Consider the following 24863-nt stretch of genomic DNA (forward strand, 5'->3'; position numbering starts at 1 on the left):
AAGCAGCAGTAAAGGACCAATTCTTATAAGGCCAGTGCCTACTAAATCTGGGAGGCTGTACTTGCACGACATCTTTAACAGTTTACATAGATTTAGCTTTTTCCTCCATCTTTTTAAGTACTACTTCTGCCTTGTTGCCAAACAGGCGGTCTTGGTTTAAGGGAGCATCCAGTAATTTAGCTTTAACATGATCTGGCAAAGATTGCTCCTTAAGCCAAGCATGCCTTCTAAGTAGAGACCCAGTGACAGCAGCCCTGCAAGATTCCTCTAATGAATCAAAACCGCACTGCAAAGTATGTTTTCCAACTTGTTCAGCAGAATGCATTAAATCCTGTAATTCTTTATTTTCAGCACAGTCAGGAATCAACATAATTTTCTGTTTAAGCAATCCAATAACATGCTGCTGATACTTTAACATATGAAACTGGCAGTTTAAGGCCCTAATGGCCAAAGTTGCAGAAGTGTATACCTTCTTAACCATTCTGTCCAGGGCCCTGGAATCTCTATCCAGAGGGGGTAGGGTTTTTGGCAGTAGTAGCCTTAATGCCTTTGGGTCCCTGTGAAATGGTCTCAGGATCCACAGTAGAATTCTTAAAGAAGAACTTGAGAGAGTCAAGTACTCTGTAATACTGGTCAGGTTTCCTGGGAGCCGGAGGTAAAGTGTCAGGGGCCAGGCTAGATTCCAAGAAGGCATCATCTACAATGTCCAGTACAGGAGGGATAGCTACAGGCCTGTGTCGAGATAGGAGTAGGAATTCCCTACGCCTCTTTTTGAAGTCAGAGTAATCCTGGCTTTCCCAGCGGAAATGCTCCCTAAAAGTATGCAAAGTTTCACCAAAAGAGAAATCCTCTGGAGGGGAAGTAGAGGGAATGGAGTCCTCTACATCAGAATCCTCATAGGTAGATAAGGGCAACTCCTGGTCATCAGAGGAAACAGAAATTTTAGAATCCTGATCAGAAGAATCAGAAGGAATATCAGTTCTAGGTCTCTTAGAGGGAGAAGGTTAGCTTCCCCTGATTAGAGTAATAAGGTCTTCAGCCATTCTTATCATTTGTTTTTTAGGCATAGTGGCATGACCATGTGGTCTGGGCGTCGGTTTTCTAGGCATGGGAGTTTTAGGCCTTGAAGAAGATGGAGTCGGTTTAATATGCAAGTCAGTAGGCCTAAATACACCCTCAGAAGCCGGTGCCTGCACAGCAGCTCCGGACCCATCTAAGGTAGAGTCATCCGCAGGTTCCACAGTCGAAGAAGCATCTTGCGGCATACCGTACTCCGAATGGGCCTCAGTAGAGGCCTGTGAATCCGAAGTAGCAGATATCAGGGGCTGCGAAAGCGCCTCACTGAGTACTGGCATACTGGCGACTAGCTTATGAGAAACGTCGTCGGCAGCTTTGGACATATGTGGTCCGTCTCTGTCTTTATCTTTGCGTTTTTTCGGAATGTCGGTATTCGGGTGGCTTACCGAAGCCATTTCTGGATAACTGCACCAAGTAACAAACTATTTAGATGTGAAAATGAACCAACAACGAATAGATGAAGGCTTGAATAAGGCACAAAACCAACAGCGAGGTATGTCGTGGTCTAGGCCTAAGCAAGGAATACAGTACGAATAAAAAATCTTTATGAGGTATTTGCTTTCCACAAGAAATACAATTGTTAACTTTTACTGACATTGGTTTAGAGCAAGAAAAAGGGTCCCCAACGGGGTACTTAGCTTAGTTGAAGACTTCGGATCTGAAACTCGAAAACGAAAATTTCAGGAGTCGGCCGACCGGCACTTGCGAACTGCTTCGGTCACCGCACAGCAAGAAAGACTGATGTAATGCCATCGGCTGCATGCTTTATACCCCTGACTACCTGACGTCATGGAAGATGAGACAGCAACCAACGCAGGACCCAAGACTTTGATAATCAGGCCGACTGAGGGCTACCTGCAAGCAGATTACCCAAATGTAATGAGTGCAACAGTGAAACACGAAGAACATCTGGAGCAACCAAGCAGTCAGCTTGAGGCTGTCCAGGTCAGGCAGACAGGTGCCTGAGGGATGAGAGATGAGATCCGGGCACGGATCCAGAATCCAAGGAGGAATTAGAACATTAGACCAGAGGAAGGGGAACCACACCTGGCGAAGACAGAACGGGGCAATGAGGATCACTTTGCACACCAGTCGGCAAACTTTCTGAAGAAACTTCGGAATGAGAGGTAACGGGGGGTAAGCATACAGTAACCCGAGAGGCCAAACATGGACTAGAGCATCTCTGGGGGAGTCCCCTAGCAAGGGGATCAGAGCGAAGAACTCACTGCAATTTGGAAGGAGACGTGAAGAGATTGTAGCAAGGCTGACCCCACGCAAGGAAGATCTCCTCCGCTATTGATCGTTTCAGAGACCACTCATATGGCATTAGAATAGCCCAACTTAATCTGTCCGCTAAAATGTTGGAGCGTCCCGGGATGTGCATTGCAATCAGAAACCGACTGGTGGAGATCGCCCACTGCCACACTCTCATAGCTTTGCGACAGAGAGGGTAAGATTTGGCTCCCCCCTGTTTGTTGATGTACCAGACAACAGACATGTTGTCTGACTGAACTACAATCGTCCCCGGGGGAAAAACAGCGTGAAAGGCTTGCAACGCTAAAAGCACTGCCCTCATCTCCAGAACACTGATATGCAATCTGGTCTTGGTCTGGGACCACATGCCTTGGACCATACTCCCCAAATAGTGCCCCCCCCCACTCGTGCTGGGAGGCATCCGTGGTCACTGTGGCTTGGGCTGTGGGTGCCATGAATAGTCACCCTGCCAAGATTTCTGGCGATTGGAGCCACCACAGAAGAGATGCCCTGCAAGCTTTGCTGATTCGAATTGGATAGTCCATGGGGAGGTCTAGCCAAGACCACTGTACTGCAAGTGTCCACTAAAGCACCCGCATGTGAAGGTGCGCACAGGGAAGGATCGAAATTGCTGCGGCCATAGAGCTTAGGGGCTCGGAGAACATCGCCCGCCATTGGCAGCCTGGGGCCAAGGATCGCTGCTACATGGGCCCATAGGTTCTGGACCCTGTCTCGAGTTAGAAAGACTTTCAATTGGAGGGTGTCCAGCCGTACCCTTATAAATTCCAAGACCTGTACCGGGTTCAAGAGGGAATGGGAGACATTGATGGTAATCCCCTGGTTGACTGCAAGATGCAGGAAGGAGTCTCTGCCCATGCAAAGAAGACGCTTGGTGGCAGCAGTGAGGAGCCAATCATCTAGGTAAGGAAACACCTGAATTCCCTGAAGCCTTAGGTGAGCCACTACAACAGCCATAACCTTGGTAAACACCCAGGAGGCTGTGGTGAGACCGAAGGGTAGGGCTCTGAACTGAAAATAATTGGCTACCAGCAGGAAGTGAAGGAATCTCCTGGAGCTTCTGCGAATTTTGATATGGTAGTAAGTGTCCTGGAGGTCTATCGAACACATCCAGTTGCATTTCTCGGAGATAAGGTGGAATGGACTGCAGGATGACCATCCGTAATTTCTGCTTGGCTACAGCCAGGTTCAGGGTTGACAGGTCCAATATGGGCCTGAGGTCCCATTTCTTTTTTGGCACTAAAAAGTACCTGGAGTAAATGCCTAATCTGGACTCATCTGGGGGGACCGGTTATGGCTCGTTTGCAAAGCAGCTTGGAAATCTCTTGAGCTGCCGCCTCCTTTTGAGTGGGTGGAACATCCCGGGAGGGGCTTTGGTTGGACGGGAGGGGTAACGAGCGGGATGGAGTAGCCTCTGGATATTATTTGAAGCACCCAACGGTCCGCAATAATGGACTCCCAAGCCATTGGGTGCAATGATAATCTTCCCCCCGACTGTCTCCAGAGTAGGACAGTCAGGCAACCCCCTCAGGGTTGCTGCGTGGGTCTGTCCGAGAAGGTCTCCCTAAACCCAAACTGCCTCGGCCCCCCTCTGCCTCTGGGGCAGTGTTGGTCTTGTCTCCCTCTGCCTCTAGGGGATGATTTGTCCTGAGAGTCCTGGGAAAACTGTGATTTTTCAGAACCACATCTTCTTTTGCCCCCTCCGATTCCTAGAAAATGATCTTTGAGGGCTAGAGAAGCGGACTGCGATGGCAGAGTCTTCCCGTCCTTCTCGTACTGGACCAGAGTGTCACGTACTGTCTTCCCAAACAGGGAAGAACCATCGAAGGAAGAATTTGTGAACAACGCCTTGAAGGGGTCGGAGAATTGACATAGTCTGAGCCATGCGTGTCACCTCATAGCTACGCCAGTCCTAGCCGCTCTTTCCATGGCATGGGAAAGAAAACGCATGGATGTGTTCAATACTTATTTGTGAGTCGATATTTTCTCGGAGAATAACCACGTCCTCCAGCGACAAAAACTCTGGGGGCAACGCAGCAAACTCTGGGACTAGATCTCTCTGAAGTCGTACGACGTGTGCCAAATAATTCAGCGCTCGAAAGGAAAACGTAAATGAAGAACATACTCGCTTCCCAAACTGATCCACTGCCCTAGACTCCTTGTCCAGAGGGTGGACCAAGGAACTTTCCTGCGCCAGTTCCCTCTTGGTGGCAGCTGCAACCACCATAGCATCCACCGGGGATCCCTTGTACCAGGCCTGTCTGTCTGAGGGAGGAGAGAGGATCCTGTCCGGGAGTTTTGGTATCGGCTCTACGGTGTCAGGCTCCTTTCATGCCTGCGTGGGGATAAGATCCACTGAGGGATCCGGAGGAGGGGACACCCAGAATGTAGATGGGCCCGTGCCAAAGGCCTCCAGGAACACTGACTCATCCGTAGAGGGTTTTGGGGCTGACCAACCTCACCTCTGGTGGAGGATCTCCATGATGTCTCCAAAGGAGACATCCTCGGGAGGTGACCTGGGGGAACCCTCTCCTTAATCTAAGCCAGTATCTTCCATCAGGGACTCGGGGGAGTCCAGGTGCCTCCTTTTACACGTGTGCTTACAGGGACCCTCTTCATTGGGACTCTGAAGAGGGCTGGTGAGTAATGGGGGGGGGTTCCACTATGGGATCCACCTGGGGGTCCTCTAGCACGGGCTGTCCCTGGGGCAAGCTGAAAGGAGTCGTAACCAGATCCACAAGAGCCTGGGCGGAGTCCAAGGAAATAGGCTAGGGGGTCTCGATCCTTGGGAGAGAACCCTCTCCACCACACTGAACGCCGATGGAGAGCGTACCTCCTTAGCATACAACAAGGAAGAAGCTCTCCCCAGCTCCACCATGAGGATCGGGCCGAGGCAGAAGTAGCCAGGGTTCCGAAGGAATGACTCAGATCTGACAACGTCGGAGCCGAAAATCCCTCCATCCCCTTGGATCCAACTCCCTGTCCTCGGCCCCGAGAGTTGCTTGGATCCAAACAGGTCTGATCCGAGTAACTCAAGATAATCACCAGCGTCGAGGTTGGTGGAACCGTCGGCGCCAAACCCCGAAACCACAGGCCAGATCGGGGAAGGAAAAATTGGATGAAAGAAGGGCATGGAGGTCCTCCCTCCGGAGAGAGAGGGGCCTGGTAAAACTCCCATTTGGATTTGGGTCCGAATTAACCTCCTCATCATCCTGTCCATATCCAACTCTGACAAACTCCGAATAGAGTGCGAGGAGGCAACCGACTCAGATCTGGCAGGTCGGTGCGACGACCTCGATGACGGCCTCGGGTCCAAGGGCTCAGTCGGCTCCGGGGAGAACCTCAGGGAGTGGAGCCAAGGAGATGTAGTCCTAATCACTTTGGAAGGCAAGCTAGGGAAGGGCTCCCGCTCTGGAGACTGCTTGCAGGGCCTACCCCCCTCTTCTCTTTGTCCTTCTTTTCCTTTCCTTTAGTCCCTTCTTCAACAGGCCTAGTGGGAGGTTGAGTCCCAGCCTGGGGGGGTTTGAGTAGTTACTGGAAGAGATGAGGCCGCTGTGTCTAGGGAAGAAACTGGCAGAAGGCTCTTAGCTACCAGCTTTGCTTTCCTTTCTTTTAAGGCCCTGGGGTTGAACCCAGTCACACACATTACACTGTATTGAAAGATGGGGAAACCCCAGGCAAATAACACACAGCTGGTGAAAGCTTATGGCCACACTCTGTGCATTTTTTAAAAGCAGGTTTTGGCTGCTCAGCCATACTATAAACCCACTCAGCCAACCTACTTAACCCAACACTGCAACACACACACTAAGGAGTCAGAAAGGCCTGCTATACTACTTTACTACCATTTTAATTTTTTTTGGTACACAAAAAAAAGACTACGAACAGCGAGGGGAGGATAAGGTAAACTAACAACCACACACACTCACTAAAAGCACAAGAAAAACTATTCACTTTACTACACCCAACTTGGAGATAAAGAGATCACGATGCTGATGCAGGAAGCGGCAAATGAAATATGGGGGGAAGGTAGGACATGTGAGGGATTATGAGTAAGGGGAGGAGCTTGGAGCAGATGCTTGAAAAAGTTGCCGGCTCGGACCCGATATGGATCCGAATACCCACAGGTTGCAGATAAATGAAATTAATTACTTCAGATTGAGCTTTCACCTTGAAGGGAAGAACTTTGCCACTGGATGAATAGACAAAGGAAATGCAGCTGGAAATCCAGTGAGATAATGTGACTTTAGAAACTGAAAGGCCCTTCCTAGCATCTGAAAAGGAAACAAACAATTGATCTGACCTTCTGAAATCTTTAGTTCTGTCCAGATAAAAACGCAATTGTCTATGGACATCCAATTGTTGAAATTTGTACTCTGTCTTGTTAGAAAAATTGGGGAAGAAAATAGGCAATTCAATGGACTGATTAATATTGGCTTGAGAAGATGCTTATGCTTCCCGACTGAAGGAACTCCAGCTCTATTCAGTCACATACCGTCTGCTCAGAGGTGACCTGTGCCTGACATACAAGGCCATGTCCAACCCGGAATTAATGAACATGCTCCACCTCAAAAAATCCAAATCCATCAGAACTACAAGAGCAAGAGACTTAAACCTTAACACGGTTATAAATAGGACATGCTGGAGGGACAGATTCATCACCCAGAGACTCCCTATGCTGTGGAACAAAATCCCGGTACATGTGAGGCAGAGCACCTCGCTGGCTTTGTTCGAGAGAAATCTTGACCAATGGATGGGAGATCGCAGGTTTACCCCAGGGATCACCTCAGTGTCACTGCTGGACAGAGGCACGGCAAAATAATGGGCATAGTATCCTTCAAACATAAGGGGTGGTGAAAGCCACAAAACTTTGGGCTAGGCTTATAAATGCCCTAGAGCAGATAGCCTAGTATGAACCTATGAACCTATAAGACACCTTAGGAAAAAAGGAAGGGTTTGTCCATAAGAAGACCCTATCTTTGTGAAACACCAAATAAGGGGGTTTAATGGAAAGAGCTTGCAGTTCAGAGACCCTTCTTGCAGAAGTGACAGCCACTAAAAATATAGTCTTCCAAGATAAAAACTTAAAGTCACATGTTGCTGAGAGTTCAAAAGGAGTTGACGTAAGTCTATGGAGAACAAAGTTCAAATCCCAAGGCGCCACCAGATCCATGACTGGGGGGTTCTTAACAAGGTGGTCCCTTTAAGGAAAGCTCTGCACAGTCTATGAGCCAAAATATTACGCTCATTAGCCAAATGAAAAGTGGAAATAGCTGCCAACTGAACTTTAATAGTAGAAGCTGCTGAACCTTGGTGGAACAACTATGAAAGGAAGTCTAAAATAGCAGAAATGGGAGCTGTGTAAGGATCAAGGTTTCTCTCACAGGCTCAGAAGGAGAATATTTTCCATTTACTGGTATAAATCTTTCTGGTAGAAGGTTGGTGAGAAGATGTCAGAATGTGTACAACCTCAAGAGAAAAGTCATGAAGCCTGACTAGGGATGGAACTGGAGCAGCCAAGCTGTCAAATTGAGGGTGCGGAGAGAGGGATGGAACACCCCTGACATGTGCGTCAGCAAATCTGGCACTGGGTTCAGAGTCCACGGTTCGTCCATTAGATGAGGTCTGAGAAAGGGGAACCAAATCTGTTGAGGCCAGTAAGGAGGTAAGGAGCAATTAGGATAATTTTGCTTCCCAAAGATATTGCTTTCTGAATTACGTTTGATATGAGGGTAAATGGAGGGAAAGCATACAGAAGTCCGAGGGCCAATCATGAACGAGTGTATCTCTGGGTGTTTCCCCTTCTGGGGGGGATCAGGGTGAAGTAGTTGCTGCATCTGGTACTGAGAGGGGAGGCAAGGCAAATAGATCGCAGCAAGGCTGACCCCATTTTCGAAAAATTTCACTTAGCCACTGCCAAGAAGAATCACGTCTGAGCTGAACAAGCGGCAAATGAGATCTGGATTGTGTTAGTGATGCATCATGGGATACCTCCTAGCCACGAGCCAACCAGAAGTTTTCGAGCTAGAGTATGGCCGAGTCGGAGCCGAGGTTAGTCTCCAATCCCAAGTGTAAGAATGAAGGCAAGATAGGACTACAAAACATAAACATTTTTAAATAAATAGTTAACTTCATTTCAATAGTAGTCACCCTATGTACTGTAAAAGGAATTATGCTTGTGCACTTTTTATTTTTAGTCTTGCATTAAACATTTTACGCTACGTCTGCCTTCCAGTTTTGTTTTTTGCTCTATTTTGAAAAATGATGAGCTTTATCAACATCTTGGTGAAAAACTACTTTCATTTATAAAGTACCCAGGAATATTAAAGAATTATTAGAGAAAGGGAAACACACTGTGAGGAAAGGGACCAGGAAATGTGCCAGATGTAATTTTTGTTCATAAGTTTTGGAGAAGGAACGGTTAACTTTGAAGAATGTGACTCAGACAACAGTCTCATTTAAAAATGGGGACTATAACTTAATAGGTTTAGTATATCTGGCCTTGTGCAACCATTATCACTCATTTTATGTGGGGAAAACTGAAAGGAAGCTTTCCAAAAGGATTTATGAACATCTTTACATTAGGAAGGCCAATTCCAACAATGCCCTACATAGACATTCTATCGAATGTCAGGGTTTTAAGAAATTTGCTTTTGGTATCCTTGAAATAGTTCCCCATGATGTCAGAGGTGCAGCATGGGAGAATTGTCTGGAATACAGGGAGTTATTCTGGCAATTGAGGACTGAAGCATCTAAGCCAGGTCTTAATGACTATATCTCAATCATTTCGGTACTTAAAATGAGAGCAGCCAAGGTATATTCACGCCTTGTAACTAATTTTAAATATTTTTTTTTTAAAAACAGTTTTTTATCATGTTTGCAATAAGAAATACCTCCTATGTGTATCAATAAAGGAACAATGTTCACGTTTTTGTAAGAATAAATGTGTTTTAGTCAAGTTCAGGACCTTTATTGGATGGTGTTTTTAAAGTGACTGTTGATTGGTTAAATTCAGTAAATCACTAGGTATTTAAAGTGAGTTTTTTTTTTTTTAATTGTTTTACTTCTGAAGAAGTCCTGGTTGTTTGGACGAAACCGCATAACTTACAATTTGAGCTCTTATTTGGATTCGTAACTACACTATTTCAGCCTCAACTTCTGGATTTCATACAATTATTTGTTGGTTTTAAAAACATAAAAATGTCCACAGAGCTGCCTGCAGGACAAGGTATTAAAATCCCAAGCAGTCCGATTAAGGTAAAACTGTTTGCATGGCAATATTTTGATGAATCTGGTCTAACGTATACACGGAAAAGTGGCTATTCATTTTCAAAACAAGAATTGCAATACACATCACACAGTTATTCATAAAAAGAAAAGAAAACAAATATGTGCCTCAAATGGGAAGCTATTCATAGCTGCATTAAGTAAAACCCCACATACTTAACTTAAATATTGCAATTTATCACTTATATAACATTTACAAGAATTGCACATACATCCTTAACACAGCTGTGGGTGAGAAAAATAAAAGGCTCATAATTAATATCTTTCATCCACAGTTCAGTTTTAAAAAATCTGTATACACCCATGGTGACCAATGCATATTTTGTGCACTTCTAATAAAAAGCATATCTACACTTACAGTATGGTAACAGACTTACAAAGCAGCCTGTAAATGGTAACGTACTACACCATGTTTATAACTGTCTAGGGAAAACTGAATTTCAGGTTTGGTAACACAAAGCATACTCATTCAGCTCATAAACCATACATCTTGCAGCTGCTGATTATCAGGAAAGGGAAATTTACAAACTGCAGAAAATTAATTTTTATGCATTTTACACACAAGTGCATCATGACTGCAATAAGGCACTCCGGGACATGGATATTAAATTATTACCTACTGTTTGTGTGGTAATTTAACGGCATCTTAGATGTACCTTTACTGAGAATGAGAAAATCCACCATTTACATACGAAAAGTCATTCATTTTAGCTCAGCTATATACAGTGAATGTTATCCCATCACTTAAAAGTTGCTGACAAACCAAATGCCACAATGATGCTCAAGACAAAACTACCCAAACATTAAAAAATACATGTACAACATGCCACACTATGAAATAATTGCTTTTAACAGCTGCAGTACAAATTTAACAGTGTAACTCCATTTTCCCAGTGGTCAGGTTAACTTTGAGCCCTTCGGTAAAAGCAGCTTTACACAAATCACTGTTGCTGAATAATTTTCACTATGTGATCGAGGGCTTCTGTAGTTGAGAATGCAAAATACTGACAACAAAACCAGTCTTCTAAACTAATACCACACTCTCTGTCTAGAGACTTTTCAGCAAATTTAATCATAAGCAGCGTCCTTTTGAGTTCAAGCCAGTTTTGCAATATGACACCTCTCTGCTCATGTCTACTACTCATGTTGAGTGTTTGGAACAAGTCTTCCCGTGGACCCCAAAGTAAGCACTGAAGAATACCTTTAGCATCAGATATTAATATCCGTTCAGAAGGGTTTGGATTAAGGAGAAAACTGGCAAGTTGCTGAAGACCAGGAGAATATAGAGAGCGCTGAGGGATAGGTGGAAGATCAAGTGTTGTGTATTCCTTCTCCTTTAATTCAGGATTTACTTCAAATGGATTGGTTAAGTGCAACATTTCGTATATTAGGATGCCAGTCTGAAACTCGTCACATTTTTTGTACTGTGTGGCTGTGATAATCTCTGGGGCTAACCTTGACTGATCTTTTAGAACATCTGGATCAACAACATGACTCTTTTGCTTGGCCTGAGTAAAGTTACTGGCAATTAGTCTTGCTGGACAAGCAGAGGAGTAATTAGGTTCAACTGGCTCAAAACTCCACTGATTCCGAGGTCTGGAGTGAACTAAAAGTAAATTTTCCAAACGCAGATCGCAGTGTGTTACATGATAAGGTTTTAGATGCTCTAGTCCTGAACACAACTGTAAAAGCAGTAGACATACCTGTCGCTCATAGAGATCAGGGTTCTGCTCATGGCGAGCTACAGATTCCCTAACAAAATCTCCCACTGTCTGGTAGGGTACCTCTCTTGTTATTACCACAACACGGCTGCGGTGCTTGCTGACAGATCTATGGCTGCTTGAACTGTTCTTTCTTGAAGAATTTGATTGGTTGTTCTTCCCTATTTTTGCAGCATCCTCCTCCTCCTCTTCATCATCTTCATCAGTAACTGGGGCAAAGGGATCCTCCCAAGGTAGAAGTCTCACAGGAACATCAGCTAAGAAATGTCCACAGTCATGTTGGATATTAAAGTGGACTGGTAGGCTCTGTCTGACAGCTAGGCTGTGGTAATACTGTTGCTGGCATGCCTTGGCTTTACTCTTGCAGATCTAAGGAAAAGAAAAAAATATCAGAAGTTGTAGTTTAATCTTCATTTTAGATACTTATCATTTCTTTCTAAAACACAAGACACATATTTCCTGACTGCCAACCCCATTTAAGATCACAAAAGAGATATGATGACAATGCATGTTTGTCTATGACAGGAAGCATCCCTTCTTTTCACAGTAATTCTGCTTTTTGCTCTGAATTCCTCACTTAAGGTGTATGCCTATCCCACACTGGCACATCATGATGTCCCATTCTGCACCAGGACAGCATGCCTATCCCATAAACTCAGCAGTTTACCTTGAACCACTAAGTGAGCTTGTTTACTGCAAACTGAAGACCTGGCACCTACACTGTTATAAGAATACAGAAAATAGCTACTTATTTGCATACCTCTCCAAGTACAAAAAAATCTGGGCAAACCTAAAAATTATTTGGGGGCAAAGGCTCAAAATCATGGACAGTCTTTAAATACTGTATAACTTAGTAAATTCTTAGAAAACAGGTTTTGCATCAGCATGCATTTTCTGAAAGATATGAAGTCTGAAACTCAAACATAAGCATTAGTTAGTGATATCAATCCTCAATGATTTGCCAGAAAACAAGAATTTGTAAAAGGAACAGACCAAAAATGTGAGGCAAAAATCTAGATGAAACGCAGAATTCTGATCTGTTTGGTATTTGGTGCAGATGTCATCTGTGAGCTGTTGTTCCTATGGTACAGGGTTTGATTCCCTGAACCCTTACTTGCCTACTGTGAGACCTTGAGCAGGTCACTTTGTGCTTTGAGGCAACAGGGAATTTGGGCTAGGTTCCTCAGTGGTCCCCTAGGCTTGCAAGCCTAATACCCATGAACCCTTTGAATTTACATTGAACTCCCAACACCAGATGATATTTAAGTACCTCTTTCCTAGGCAGTGAACATAAAGACAAAGTAACAAATAATTTACAAAGAGTTCTGCACACCAGTTTGCAATAAGTGAGGAAAAAGGCAGGTAAGTGAAAAAAAATTACCTCTGTCTGGATTTAGGCAGACTCTCCTACAGAGAGAAGACTCTGAAGCAGGCCTTGGAACTGTATATCCATATCAGGGAAGTTGGTTCCATATAACAACATGCTGGTAGGCAAAGGTTAGCTTACCTGTGGTATTAAGATGGGCCCTGGGGGAGGCTAACAGCATTGCACCTGGTAATATTAAATGATATATTAAGTGACAGGGGACAAGGACCATGCTATGTGGCATGAAAAGTCAAAAGCAAAATTTTAAATACTACTCTGGCAGCAAATGGTAACCATTGTAGTCCCTGCTGTGAGGGCGGAGCATGGGTGGTTTGAGAAACTTCAGCAAAAAGCCTGGAGATGAAGTTATGTGCATACTGTAGCTGCATAAATTTATTATCTGTATGTACAGACTACAAGGTACTGCAACAGCCCAAGCAAGAAAACACAAAGCCATGACAATCATCTCTGCATGCCAGAAGAAAAAGTAAGGTCAATACAAAGGGCCCTTTCAAAAAGGAACAAAATAAATTAAAACATTAAGATGACAATTCAAGCAGTACTCTTTTACAGAAAAAAAACACTTATGCAGGGAGGTAAGTGCCCATATACCTTAAAGTACACTAAATCCATGATTGCAAAACACTAGATACATAGATACATATACAATAAAAAAAAAAACTTCTTTATTTCCATATATTTACGATTTTGTTAAGCTCAACAGTTTTTTTTTTTTTGAAAAATGCAGTCACTGAAAACATTTCAACCTTTCCTGTTTGCTTGAACACCATGCATTGTTTAGCAGACACCTCAGAATAAGAAGCCGCATACAGGTATTACTTTTCAGATGGAAATAAAATGTCTTGACTATGGCAGAAGCGGCCCTTAATTCTCAGCCTATCACACAAGAAATACACCCACATTTGATAAAGAAGCAATCCTTGACAGCAGTCTAAGAAACAAAAGGAAAGGTACAGCTGGGTATCACAGTATAACATTGGCAGCTAATATCCATTCATGACTTCCTGTACTGCCAACATGTACACATCAACATCAACAAAAAAGCAAATGAATCAAGATTGAGGCCCGAATAACTCCTCAAGTAAATGGGCAGCTGTTGGAGAAATTATTTCCCAAAGCCAGGTAGACATTAGGCACAAACTTAAAGGCAAGAATCAAATTGTTAGCATATTGACAAATCACAATAAGTTTGAAGCTACTCTCAAAAAGATAACATGGTCTAAAAAAAGCAGCAGAATAAGGAGCCAATAAGAACTGCCTCAAAGTGCCACAGGACAAGCAGTCAAAAAAGCACCCACTTTACTGAAATAAAAGTTTAAGTGCTTTCATCCATACAGGCATTAGTTAGACTTCATCAGAACAGAAGTGTAACTACACAAATGTATTTAAAGCCTCTAATTTTGAACATCACACCAAAGCAATTAAGGTTCTTAAAGTCACACATCCTACTCCAGTTTTATAAGATACAGACCTAGGACAACCAAGAGAGAATGCGACAACTAATGTCTCACCATATGAAGATACCTAACCACTTGAGTGAAGCTAGCCTCAGTAGTGAACCTGCATGAAAAAAACAGACTGGAAGCAAAGATCAGACAAATTCCTGGATACTAAACAGGAATAAAACGGCATATAACCACTTTGCAAAAACCTTGATAATATGCAATAAGTTATGCATTAGTGGATGATCAGATGCAGCAGAGTTCTGTACAGAGAACACTATTCTGATTGGTCTGCTGCAAAAATGGGTAACCAAACAGTCTGTCCTAAAACAGGGATGTCCTTCATCCAGTTGTAGACTAATTTGCGTCCCAGCAGGTGCATCCCATAAAGTTTCTGACATACACAAATACTAGGGCCACAAAGAGTCATGGTTATCAGCAACAATCGCTTCAAGCAACATGTTCAACAAGGGAACAAGTGAACTATTACAGGTTATATTAAATTTCCCAGTCTTTTTTTTTTATAATCTTTATTTTCCCAATCTTATCCAATTTCCACTGATTGATTCTTATTGTAATCATGTAATATATATTCTACTAAATAACAGTTTTATCATAGCAGCTTCTGTTCTACACTAAAAAAAACAAACTCAAGAAATACTTAAAAACTCGTTTTGAACTCAGTTACTTCCTTGCACTAACCCCGACTAGTGACCTCTCTATTACTTAGGTGCCTTACCTTCAACTACTTCTAACTGTTTTCTACCACACCATTTCAGAAAGGGTCAATTGTATAACTGCTGCTCAAGTGTCTTAAACCTGAATGTAATGTTATGTATATATAACTTTGAAAATAATGTTATGTTTTATAAAGTCTTTTATAACAAGTTAACAATATATGTGCTAAATACTGGTATTGCTTATGACTGTAATCTGCTTGAAAATGGCATTTACTAAATGCTCAATGTGTATTATCTTGGAGCTTTTCTCCCCGGGCCGCCACTGAAAATGGACATATATCCAGTTGGACTATCCCGGTCAACAAATGTAAAATAAAATAAATAAAAGACTATACCACAGCTGGTCCTTCACTTAGCACTCCACTATCCCCTTTCTCTGTTTCTGCCTACACTCTTATCAATTCCTGACACAGAAAGGTAGGCTCTAATCCGCAGTCCAAACGTCTGCTTAGCTTCATCCTGCTATATCACTTTTTCCTCCCAGTTGTCTCCTTTGTGAATTTCCTCCATTCCAGCCTCCTCTTGCCTATTTTCTACACCCATACTTGCAGACATACTTATTGGTAAAATCACTTTTTTCCATTTCTATACTGTCTTAGTTCTTAAAACATTTTCTGCTACTTTATGAATATAATATTCAGTAAGGTTATTTTCCTTAAGGACTTGCACACAAAATCCTAGACTTTCTCTAGCTCTTGAACACCCAATCTCCCATTTCATTATTACCATACTAAAATCCTTACTTTGAACCAGTGTAGAACTGGCTGGCTGGCTGAGTTGTAAGAAGTCCCACCTTGAAGACAACTAATGGCTGGTCTGAGCATCAAACTGGTTCCACTATGAAGTCCATGCTTACAACACTATGCTGGAGAACAAATTAGTCAGTGTCCCCTAAAACGGATGGCAGCAGTAACCACCCAAGTGAAATCGTCCACCGTACACCTATGACTAAGAAGCTCAAGCAGTAAAACACTATTTAATGGACCAGGAGGTTAAATCTTGAAGTACAGAACTAACAAAGGAGGGCACAATCGGCTACTGAATATGGGAAAATGATGTGACCATGAAGCTAATAAAAATGCCTGCAATGGCAACATTTTAAGGGAAGCACTGGAACTATCCACAACCATGGTGGGGTTGCCTTTAATAGAAACATCTCCCAATGGGTTACTTGGTTGGCAACTACCAGATCATTCCAATTCTGAACAATGCAGAAGAAAGTACAGTTGTGTAAAATCTTACCATAACAGATGATAGCCCTTCTATTCACTACTGCAGTGTTCATAACTGAAGGGATCTTCTAACCAAGGACAGCCCAATGTCTGGCCAGTATACCATAGCCTTTAGTACTTGCAGGTATTGTACATCACACACGTTCCCTGTGCAAAGAATAGGAAAATAAAGATGATGTATGGATGTACACACTCAGAACTGGAAAAGCCGTAGGAGGAACGAGGGACAAGGAAAAACATGTGCATCCAATAGGAGAAAAAGGAGAAGAGACCTTGAGCCAGAAGGGCAAGAAAGAACAAGGCTAGAGCACAGAGGGCAGGTGGGAGGGAACAAACACTATAATAGTGAAAAGGAGGACATCTACTCTTCTGGTAAGATTTTACACAACTGTATTACGGCCTTCCATATCACTGTTACAATATTCATAACTAAAGGGAGAGTACAAAAGCTCAAGAGGAATCCTGGGTGGAGGACGGCACAGAAGAGCCCTCCAGAAACCAATGCATGAAGGCCCTGGCAAAGCCACCTCTGGCCCTGGAGAGTACAAAAGCTCAAGAAGAATCCTGGGAGGAGGATGGCATAGAACAGTCTCTGAGAAACTAATGCATGATGGCCCTGGCAAAGCCAACTCTGGTCCTGGAAATAACATTCAACTTGTAATGTTTAGTGAAAGTATGAACAGAAGACCAAGTAGCAGTCCGAAGGATGGAACTGGTATCCAGCATCTTGAAATAAACACCAAAGGCAGCAACAGCCTTGGTACAGTGAGCCTATACTAATGAGGATAGGATAACAAAAAGAAATGGTTTTAGAAATTCAGGAAGAGATGGCTTGCTTAGAAATAGAGCCACCTGGTCTTAATGAAAATCTTTGATTGAACCAATTTGATTAATGATGAGTGTGTGTGCATAAATATCTCTGTTCACCACTATGTATGTAAATAACATTGAGGAAGGCTGTGTTTGTTCCTGCCGAAACCGGTTTGTTTTTTACTTTTGTAATGATTTAATTCTCATTACAATAAATCCTGGAACACTGTATGCTTGCTCTGTTTTTTTTTGCTTTGGATTTTGTACTTGTTGAGCCGTGCATTTCGCACGTGCAGATGACTTTTTTGATCAAATTTGCTTAGAAATAGCCAAACCTAAAGACTTGGGATGAAAGGAAACAGAAAGCTGCTCAGATTTGTGAATAACTTAAGTTTTGCCAAAATAATATCTGCACTGTCTATGCAAATCCAAGGTGTGAAGAACTTTCTCACTGGCAGATTGCAGAGAAGGGAATAAAGAGGGAAGATAAATGGGCTGAATAAGGGAAATCTCATTAACCCACCTTGAACATAAAAGAAAGATTAGTATGAAGAGAAAACCCTGTTGTTGTAAAAAACTAAGAAAGGAAGAATGGCCATTGAGAGCCTGAAGTTCAGAGACTCTTTTATGAAATGAGAGCCAAAAGAAGAACAGTCTTCCAAGTACAATGTTGTAAGGAAGCTGAAGAAGCAGGCTCAAAAGGAGCCTGAATCAATTTGTCAAGAACAAAGTTGAGACCCAGGAATGTGGGACAGGCTTCCTGGAAGGGCTGATATGAAAGAAGTCTTTAAGAAACTGCTTGATCTCAAATCTAGAGGCCAAAGAAGGATGTAAGGTCAGACAAGCAGAAATTGCTGACAGGTGAGATTTAATTGAAGAATATGCAAACCCAGCATGGAGCAGATCACACAAATAAGAGAGAAACAGAGGAAGGAACCTCCACAGATGGGGGATACTGATGGTGAGAGAAGCACCAGAATGAAAATATTTTCCATTTGGATAGATGGGACTTCCTGGTAGTGGGTTTCCTAGCCTCTGCAAAACCCAAAGCATGTTCTCAAAAAAGAGATGCCACAGTGTCAGTTGAAGATTGGACAAGTGAGGAAAGATAAAGAGACCCCCTGTTTTCTGTGAGAATATCCACATGGTTAGTTAACTTGCTATAATTGCCCCTGGCCAAGTGAGAAAGAAGGAAGAACTAATGCTGTCTCACTAGCAAAATTTTGAGAGAGTCTTGCCTGCTATTGTTCAAGACTTGTGGTAACACAGGAAGTGGAGGGAAGGCTTACAGAGACATCCCCTTCCAATAAAAAGCTAGGTCATCCACTTTCCAAGCCAGATAACTTGGGACTATGGAACAGAATAGAGAGAGATGTCTATTTAGAGTGCAGGTAAAACAAAATCTACCTGAAGAATACCCCACCCATGGACAATGTTCAGAAATACATCTCTGTGAAGCATCCATTCATGAGCCTATATGGTGGACCTTCTCAGAGAGTCTTCCACTTGACTGTGTTCTGAGGGAATGTAAATTGCATGAACAGTCACATGATACTGGACAGCTAGATCCCAGACCTGCAGAGCTAGTGTGCAAAGATGATAGGATCTTGTACCCCCTTGCTTGTTGACATACCACATCATTGTGGTACGATCTGTGAAAATATTGAGGGGTCCTGGATGAAAGAGGGAATGAAAAGCTTGAAGAGTCAGAAGTAGAGCACTCATGTCCTTTGTACTAAAGTGGTCTGACCTCTAATGAAGAGGCCAGAGACCCTGAACCTTGAGGCCAAAGGAGGCACCCCATCCTCTGTCTTAGGCATCTGGAAACAGCTCTTGAGTCGGGACTGCAGCCTGAAAAGAAAGCCCTGGGTTGCGAAAGTTGATAAATCCACCAAAGAAGCTCGAGCTTGAAGCAGGGAAGGAAGAGTATCTGGAAGTCCAGGGGTGACAATGTTGGAGCCACACTGAATTGAGGTACCACTGAAGCTTTCTCATGTGCATCCTGGGTAGATGGAGCATGGGAATAGTGGAAGCCATGTTCCTGAGAATTCTGATTCTGTGACTGAATCCAGGGGAAGAGGAGACTGGAAAAAGTCAGTAAGAGACAAAGCCTTGGGAGTAGGCAGAGATGCCAGCATGGGAATGGTCTGAAGTGAAAAAGTGATTCTGAAAATGCATCACAGCTGATTAATGGAAGTTCATGGTGAACCCTGACTCTGTAATAGGAAAATAGTGAAGTTAAAAATCATGAAGCAGAGTGTTGGGGAAAGAAGCTTGAATGAGCAAATAGGGAAAGACATGAACTCCTCAAATCCTGCAAAAGACAAGAGTGAGGCATTTGGTGAATACCCTTGGGGCAGTAGAGAGGCCAATGGTAAAGAAAGAATAGTGGTGTAAAATTTTGCCATAACCATAGATGTCCTTCTCTTCCATTGCTGCAGTATTCATTACCATACAGATATGGCTGCCTGCAGCACCACACATCCGGCCAATATACCAAAGTCTTCAGTAAGGGGTATGTGCAACGTAGCATGCTAGTGCCATAAACCACCGTCGGCTACAAATGTGATGTTTGCATGTACCCAAGTCAGGAATGACTGCTACAGAAGATAAGGCTGAATGAATAGAAAGCATTTCAGCTAAACAAGACTATAGAAAAGAGCCTACAGGGCAAACAGAAAGGCTCCACGTGGGACTATGAGAAAATTCTACATATAGTAATATAACCAACACCAAGTAAACACCTCTACCAAACTATATAACCATAAACCCCCAAAAAAATAAGGCTAGAGGGGAGGAGGGCAGGTTCTGAATACTGCAACATGGAACAGAAGGACATCTATGGTTATGGTAAGATTTTACACAACTATTCTATGTCCCTCTATTCTCATGTTGCAGTATTTATTACAGTAGGGAGAGTACCAAAGCTATTTGGTATTCCCTTTGGTGGTTGGTGCAGGAGAAGAGTTAAGAACACCCTGCAGAACAGATCTGGCAAAGCCAGTTCTGGATCTGGATATTAAATCCAGTTTGTAATGCTTGGTGAGGGTGTGAACAGAAGACCAGGTAGCTGCCTCTAGAATGGTGGCATGGTCCAGGCCTTTGAAAAAGGCTGCAGAAGAAGCTGCAGCCCTAGTGGAATGAGCTTTTACTTATGAGGCTAAATGCTTGCCATGGTAGTCATAACAAAAGGAGATGGCCTTTGAGATCCATGAAACAATGGTTTGTTTAGAAACTGCTCTGCCTAGGGCTCTACAGTGAAAGGAAACGTCTGATTCTCTAATGGACTTGGTTTTATCTAGGTAGCATCTGAGCTGCCTGTGCACATCCAAGGAATGAAGTTTCCTTTCTGAGGAATTTTGAGGTAGTGGAAGAAAACAGGCGGGTTAATAGACTGGTTCAAGGAAAGGTCATTCATTACTTTAGGCATATGGGAGGCTGGTATAATGGTTAAAGTCTTTACCTTACAGACATAGGTACAGGGTTTGATTCTTACATGGGATAATTGGCTAGGCTTAAAATGGCCCACAAAAGCACTTAGCCTAGTACTAATCTATGAACTTATGAAGGATTAGTCCTCAAAGAGAGACTGTGGAAAACGAGGTAAGGCAGAATGGTCAAGAGGGCTTGGATTTCTGAGACCCTCTTGGTAGAAGTCAAAGCTACTAGCAGAATCGTTTTCCAAGTGCAAAACCTAAGTGAAGCTGAAAAGGCTGGCTCAAAGGGGGGCATAGTCAATTTTTCTAGTACAAAACTAAGGTCTCCAGTTGGTGGAACTGACTTCCTAGGAGGTCTGAGATGTAGAACCCCTCTAAGGAAAAGTTTAACCTCTAGCCTGGATGCTAAAGGGTGGGAGGTTGGCATAATGGTTAAGGTGTTCAACTTACAAATACAAGGTCCAGGGTTTGATTCTCAGATTGGGCAAATGGCTAGGCTTAAAATGGCCCACAAAGGCAGTTAGCCTAGTACTAACCTATGAACCTATAAGCATAGGTAGACAAGCAGAAATAGCAGACAAATGTACTTTTACAGAAGAGTATGATAATCCAGAGTGCAGGAGCTAGACCACCACCTGGAAAACATTTCCACTTTGCAATGTAATTTTTTCTGGTGCTAGGTTTCCTGGCCTCCTGCATGACTTTTAGTATGTCCTATGAGTATTGGTGGTGGGGAAAGGGATCAAAACTTTATCAACCACATGGTCAAGTTCAGGTTGTGAAGCTGTGGGTGTATCAGAGATCCCCTGTCTTGTGTGAGTAGATTGAACTTTTGAGGTAATTTGTCGTGATTGCCCCTGGCTAGCTGAAATAAAAGAGGGAACCAATGCTGCCTTGGCCAAAAGGAGGTCACCAGTAGAATTTTTGGTCTTTCTGAATCTTCAGTAAGACTTTCTCAATTATAGATATTGGTGGGGGGAGGCATAAGATACATCTTTCCCCAACAGAAGGAGAAGGCATCCACTTTCCATGCTTGCGGATGGGGTAGCCTTGTGCAGAAGAGGGATAAGCTGTCTGCTCTGGGAGGAGGCAAACAGATCTGCTTTTGGAATGCCCCAGTTGTGTACAATGTCCAGAAACACCTCCCTGTGTACCATCCATTCGTGAACAGGTGCTACGGTTCTGTTTGGAGTGTCTGTCAATACATTTTCTGAAGTTGGAATATGAACAGCCAGTAGGGTGCAGTAACTGGCGAAATTCCAAATCTGAATTGCTAGAGAGCACAGAGGGTAGGATTTTGCCCCCCCCCCCCCAGCTTGTTGACATACCATATCACAGTCATGTTGTCTGCAATGACTTTCAGTGTGCCTGGTAGCAGAAGGTGCTGAAAGGTCTAGAAGAGCTAGGAGTAAGGCTTTAATTTCTTTTATGTTGATGTGATCCCATAGTCTGTTTGAGGACCATGCGCCCTTTGCCTTGTGCTGGCCGGAAGGAAGATGCAGCACAGCTCCCCAACCCATGTCTGAAGCATCTATGTAGAGATGTTGTACTGGAGTAGGATTTGCAAGGGGGACTCCCCTGATTGAGGTGAATTTGTGAGATCCACCAGCAGAGTTCCTTTTTCAGACATGGCAGAAGAGGAATGGTTGCTTCTAGGGACTGAAGGTGTTGGCACCAAAGATCTTTCAGACACCACTGCAATTTTGTCATGTGAAGTTTGGCCAGTGGAAGCACAGGGATCAGAGAAGCCATATACCCTAGGAGCTTCAGGAACTGTCTGGCTGTCAAGGATAAGAGGAGAAGCAGGGATAGGAGGTACTGAAGCAAGCTGTCTATTGTTTGTGGGGGAATGAAGGCAGTCATTAGAATGGTCTGTATCCTGCAACCCAGAAAAGGTTATGCCTTGGGTGGGGTTGAACTGAGATTTTTTTTTTGCAAATTTAGAGTGAATCTGCAAGTTTCCTGGATGCTGGAGACCAGATGCAGATGTCGTGTTAAGGAGTGAGGGTGTTTGTGAAGAATGAGGAGATCGCCTAGTTATGGATAAATCTGAACTCCCAACAGCCTGCAGTGAACTATCAGTGTGGCTAAACATTTTGTAAAGACCCTGGGGTGCAGCAGAGAGACCAAAAGGCAAGGCAGAAAATTGAAAATGAGAGGAGCCTATTGAAAAACGTAGGAATTTTATGCATGAAGTGTGAATGGGAATATGCAGATAAGCATCTTTCAAATCCACTAAGACCATGTAAGCCTGAGGTGGGATAAGAGGCAGTAATGTCTGTAGAGAAAGGATCTTGAAGGTGGGTATCTTGAGGCACAGACTGAGGTAGGACAGGTCTAAGATTGGTCTCTAGGGACAGTCCTTTCTTGGAACCAGAAACATTCTGGGGTAGAAACCCTTGCCCATGTGCTCTGGAGGAACTGGTTGAATAGTGCCTCAAATTAAAAGTTGTCTTAAGACGGGGGTGAAGAGTTGAATTTGAGTTTTTGGTGGTTATGGTAAACCTTGGAAAGGTGGGAGAGCCCACAAAGCCATGAAATATCTATCCTGGATGATGGATAACACCCACTAGTCGGTGGTGATCTTCTGCCAGGAGGGGAGGGACGGAGTGAGGCGTAGGGGCAGAGGGGTGTGACAAGGCAGCTGGTCTGAATCACAAAGGGGGAGCTCTGTCTTGACCAGGTTGTCTACAAAAGGAAGGAGTGGAGGCTGCAGATGTCCTAGGGGTAGTAGTTTGTCTAGACCGTCTCCAGCCCCTAGACTGAGTAGCAGAAGGAGTAGACTGCCTCCTAAAAAAAAAAAAAAAAAAAAAAGTCTTTTGAGGGTAGTTTCTATGGTAGGGTGGCCACGGTGGTGCAGCGGTTAGTGTTGCCGCCTCACAGCAAGAGGTTCTCCGGTTCGATTCTTGGCTGGGGTGCCTTCTGTGCGGAGTCTGCATGTCCTCCCCGTGGTTGCGTGGGTTTCCTCCGGGTGCTCCAGTTTCCTCCCACATCCCAAAGACATGCAGTAGGTGGATTGGACACTCTAAATTGGCCCTAGGTGTGAGTGTGTGCCTTCTGTGGAAGGTTGGGCGCCGGGATGGCAACAACACCGCAAAACTCCTCTTCCAATCATGAGTGGACAGATGATCCGCTGTGGCGACCCCTAACTGGGAAAAGCCGAAAGAAGAAGGGTAGTTTCTATGGTATCTAGGAACAAGTGAAACAAGATGTTTCAAATTCTGGAGTTCCTTACCTTTCTCCTGTAAGGATTTAAAAAGCTCATCAGAAGCAGCCCCAAATAATGTGGAGTTATCAGGGGGGGGGGGGGGGGGCATCTAACAGCTTAGCCTGAAAATCAAGAGGTAAAGGCTGTAATCTAAGCCATGAATCTGTACGAAGGACTGAACCAAATGCAGCAGACTTAGAAGAAGCCTCCACAGTATCATAACTACACTTGACTGACTGTCTGGTTACTTGAGAAGCTGTTGAAAGCAGATTTGTGAGTTGAGTCTTCGTAGGGGAGTCAGTAAGATGAGACACCAAAGAGGAGGCCTTGGTTAGATTGTCTAGTACAAATCGTGCCATGGGAGTCTGATAATTTTATGCTCTTATGGAGAGAGTAGATTATGTATAAATCTTTTTACCCTATCTATCCACAAATCTACTCCATCTGTCTGTAGGGAACAGAGAAGTAGAAGGTAGCTGCCTGGATGATTTGTCTACAGAAACTGCTACAACAGCAGGGTCAGCTGGAGTGTTTCTGAAGAGAAACTGAGATTTAGGGGGAACTTTATAAAACCTATCAGGTGTCTCTTGGAAGCTGTGGGTTGAGACTCAGGAACCTGGAAGGCATCCAGAAAGGCTGGTTGCACAGGAGGGACAGTAGAGGGGGAAGGCTGGTCCATTTGCAACAGTTCAAAATACCTTCTTTTAGTGTTAGAAATTTCTGAAACATCCCATTGGAAATGTTCTCATTAAATTGATAAGTGTCCCCAAAAGAGAATTCTTCACCATGGGAATCAGGTGCCAAGGAATCCTCCTCTTGCGTAACAAAATCTTTAGGAGATTCAATTTGAGATGAATAAGAAAGGGATTCATCAGATTAGGATGTGTCCTCTTCAGATTCAAGCAAACAGGGGACAGAGACAGGAAGTTGAGGTTGAGGTAATTGAAAAGCTTGAAAGGGCTTGAACAAGTTTTGGGAGAAAACATCCCAGTCAGCAGAATGTGAAGTAGCAGAGTGCTTAAGTTTCTGCTTTCTCTTGAGTGGGTCTGGAGATTTAGCAGGCTGCGTGGCCAATGTCAGAGTGGTAGGAAGTGGAGCAGAAGGCCTATCAGAATCAGAGAGCCATGGTTCCCTCTCGCCATCAGGTCCTGATGGCTCACAAACTTCAGCAGACATACCAAGGATTTCCGCTGAACGGGCGTCCAATACGGTTTCTGGCTCGGAAGGTAAATCTGAGATCGGAGGAGTCT

The 24863-nt window shown here is 43.7% G+C and overlaps 1 protein-coding gene across 2 annotated transcripts in view; it reads right to left on the reverse strand.

The window, feature by feature from the left end:
- Positions 1-9792: 9792 nt before the first annotated feature.
- Positions 9793-24863, reverse strand: part of PEAK1 (pseudopodium enriched atypical kinase 1) — a 1072364-nt gene continuing 1057293 nt past the window's right edge. For both annotated transcript variants that reach the window (XM_044077216.1, XM_044077215.1), the window contains exon 5: positions 9793-11726. In XM_044077216.1, coding sequence (XP_043933151.1) covers positions 10578-11726 — 1149 coding nt within the window. In that variant the 3' untranslated portion in view covers positions 9793-10577. The remainder of the gene's footprint in view (positions 11727-24863) is intronic.

This window comes from Protopterus annectens, chromosome 7.part0 (assembly GCF_019279795.1).
Source record: "Protopterus annectens isolate FY-2018-M chromosome 7.part0, PAN1.0, whole genome shotgun sequence".
Lineage (NCBI taxonomy): Eukaryota > Metazoa > Chordata > Ceratodontiformes > Protopteridae > Protopterus > Protopterus annectens.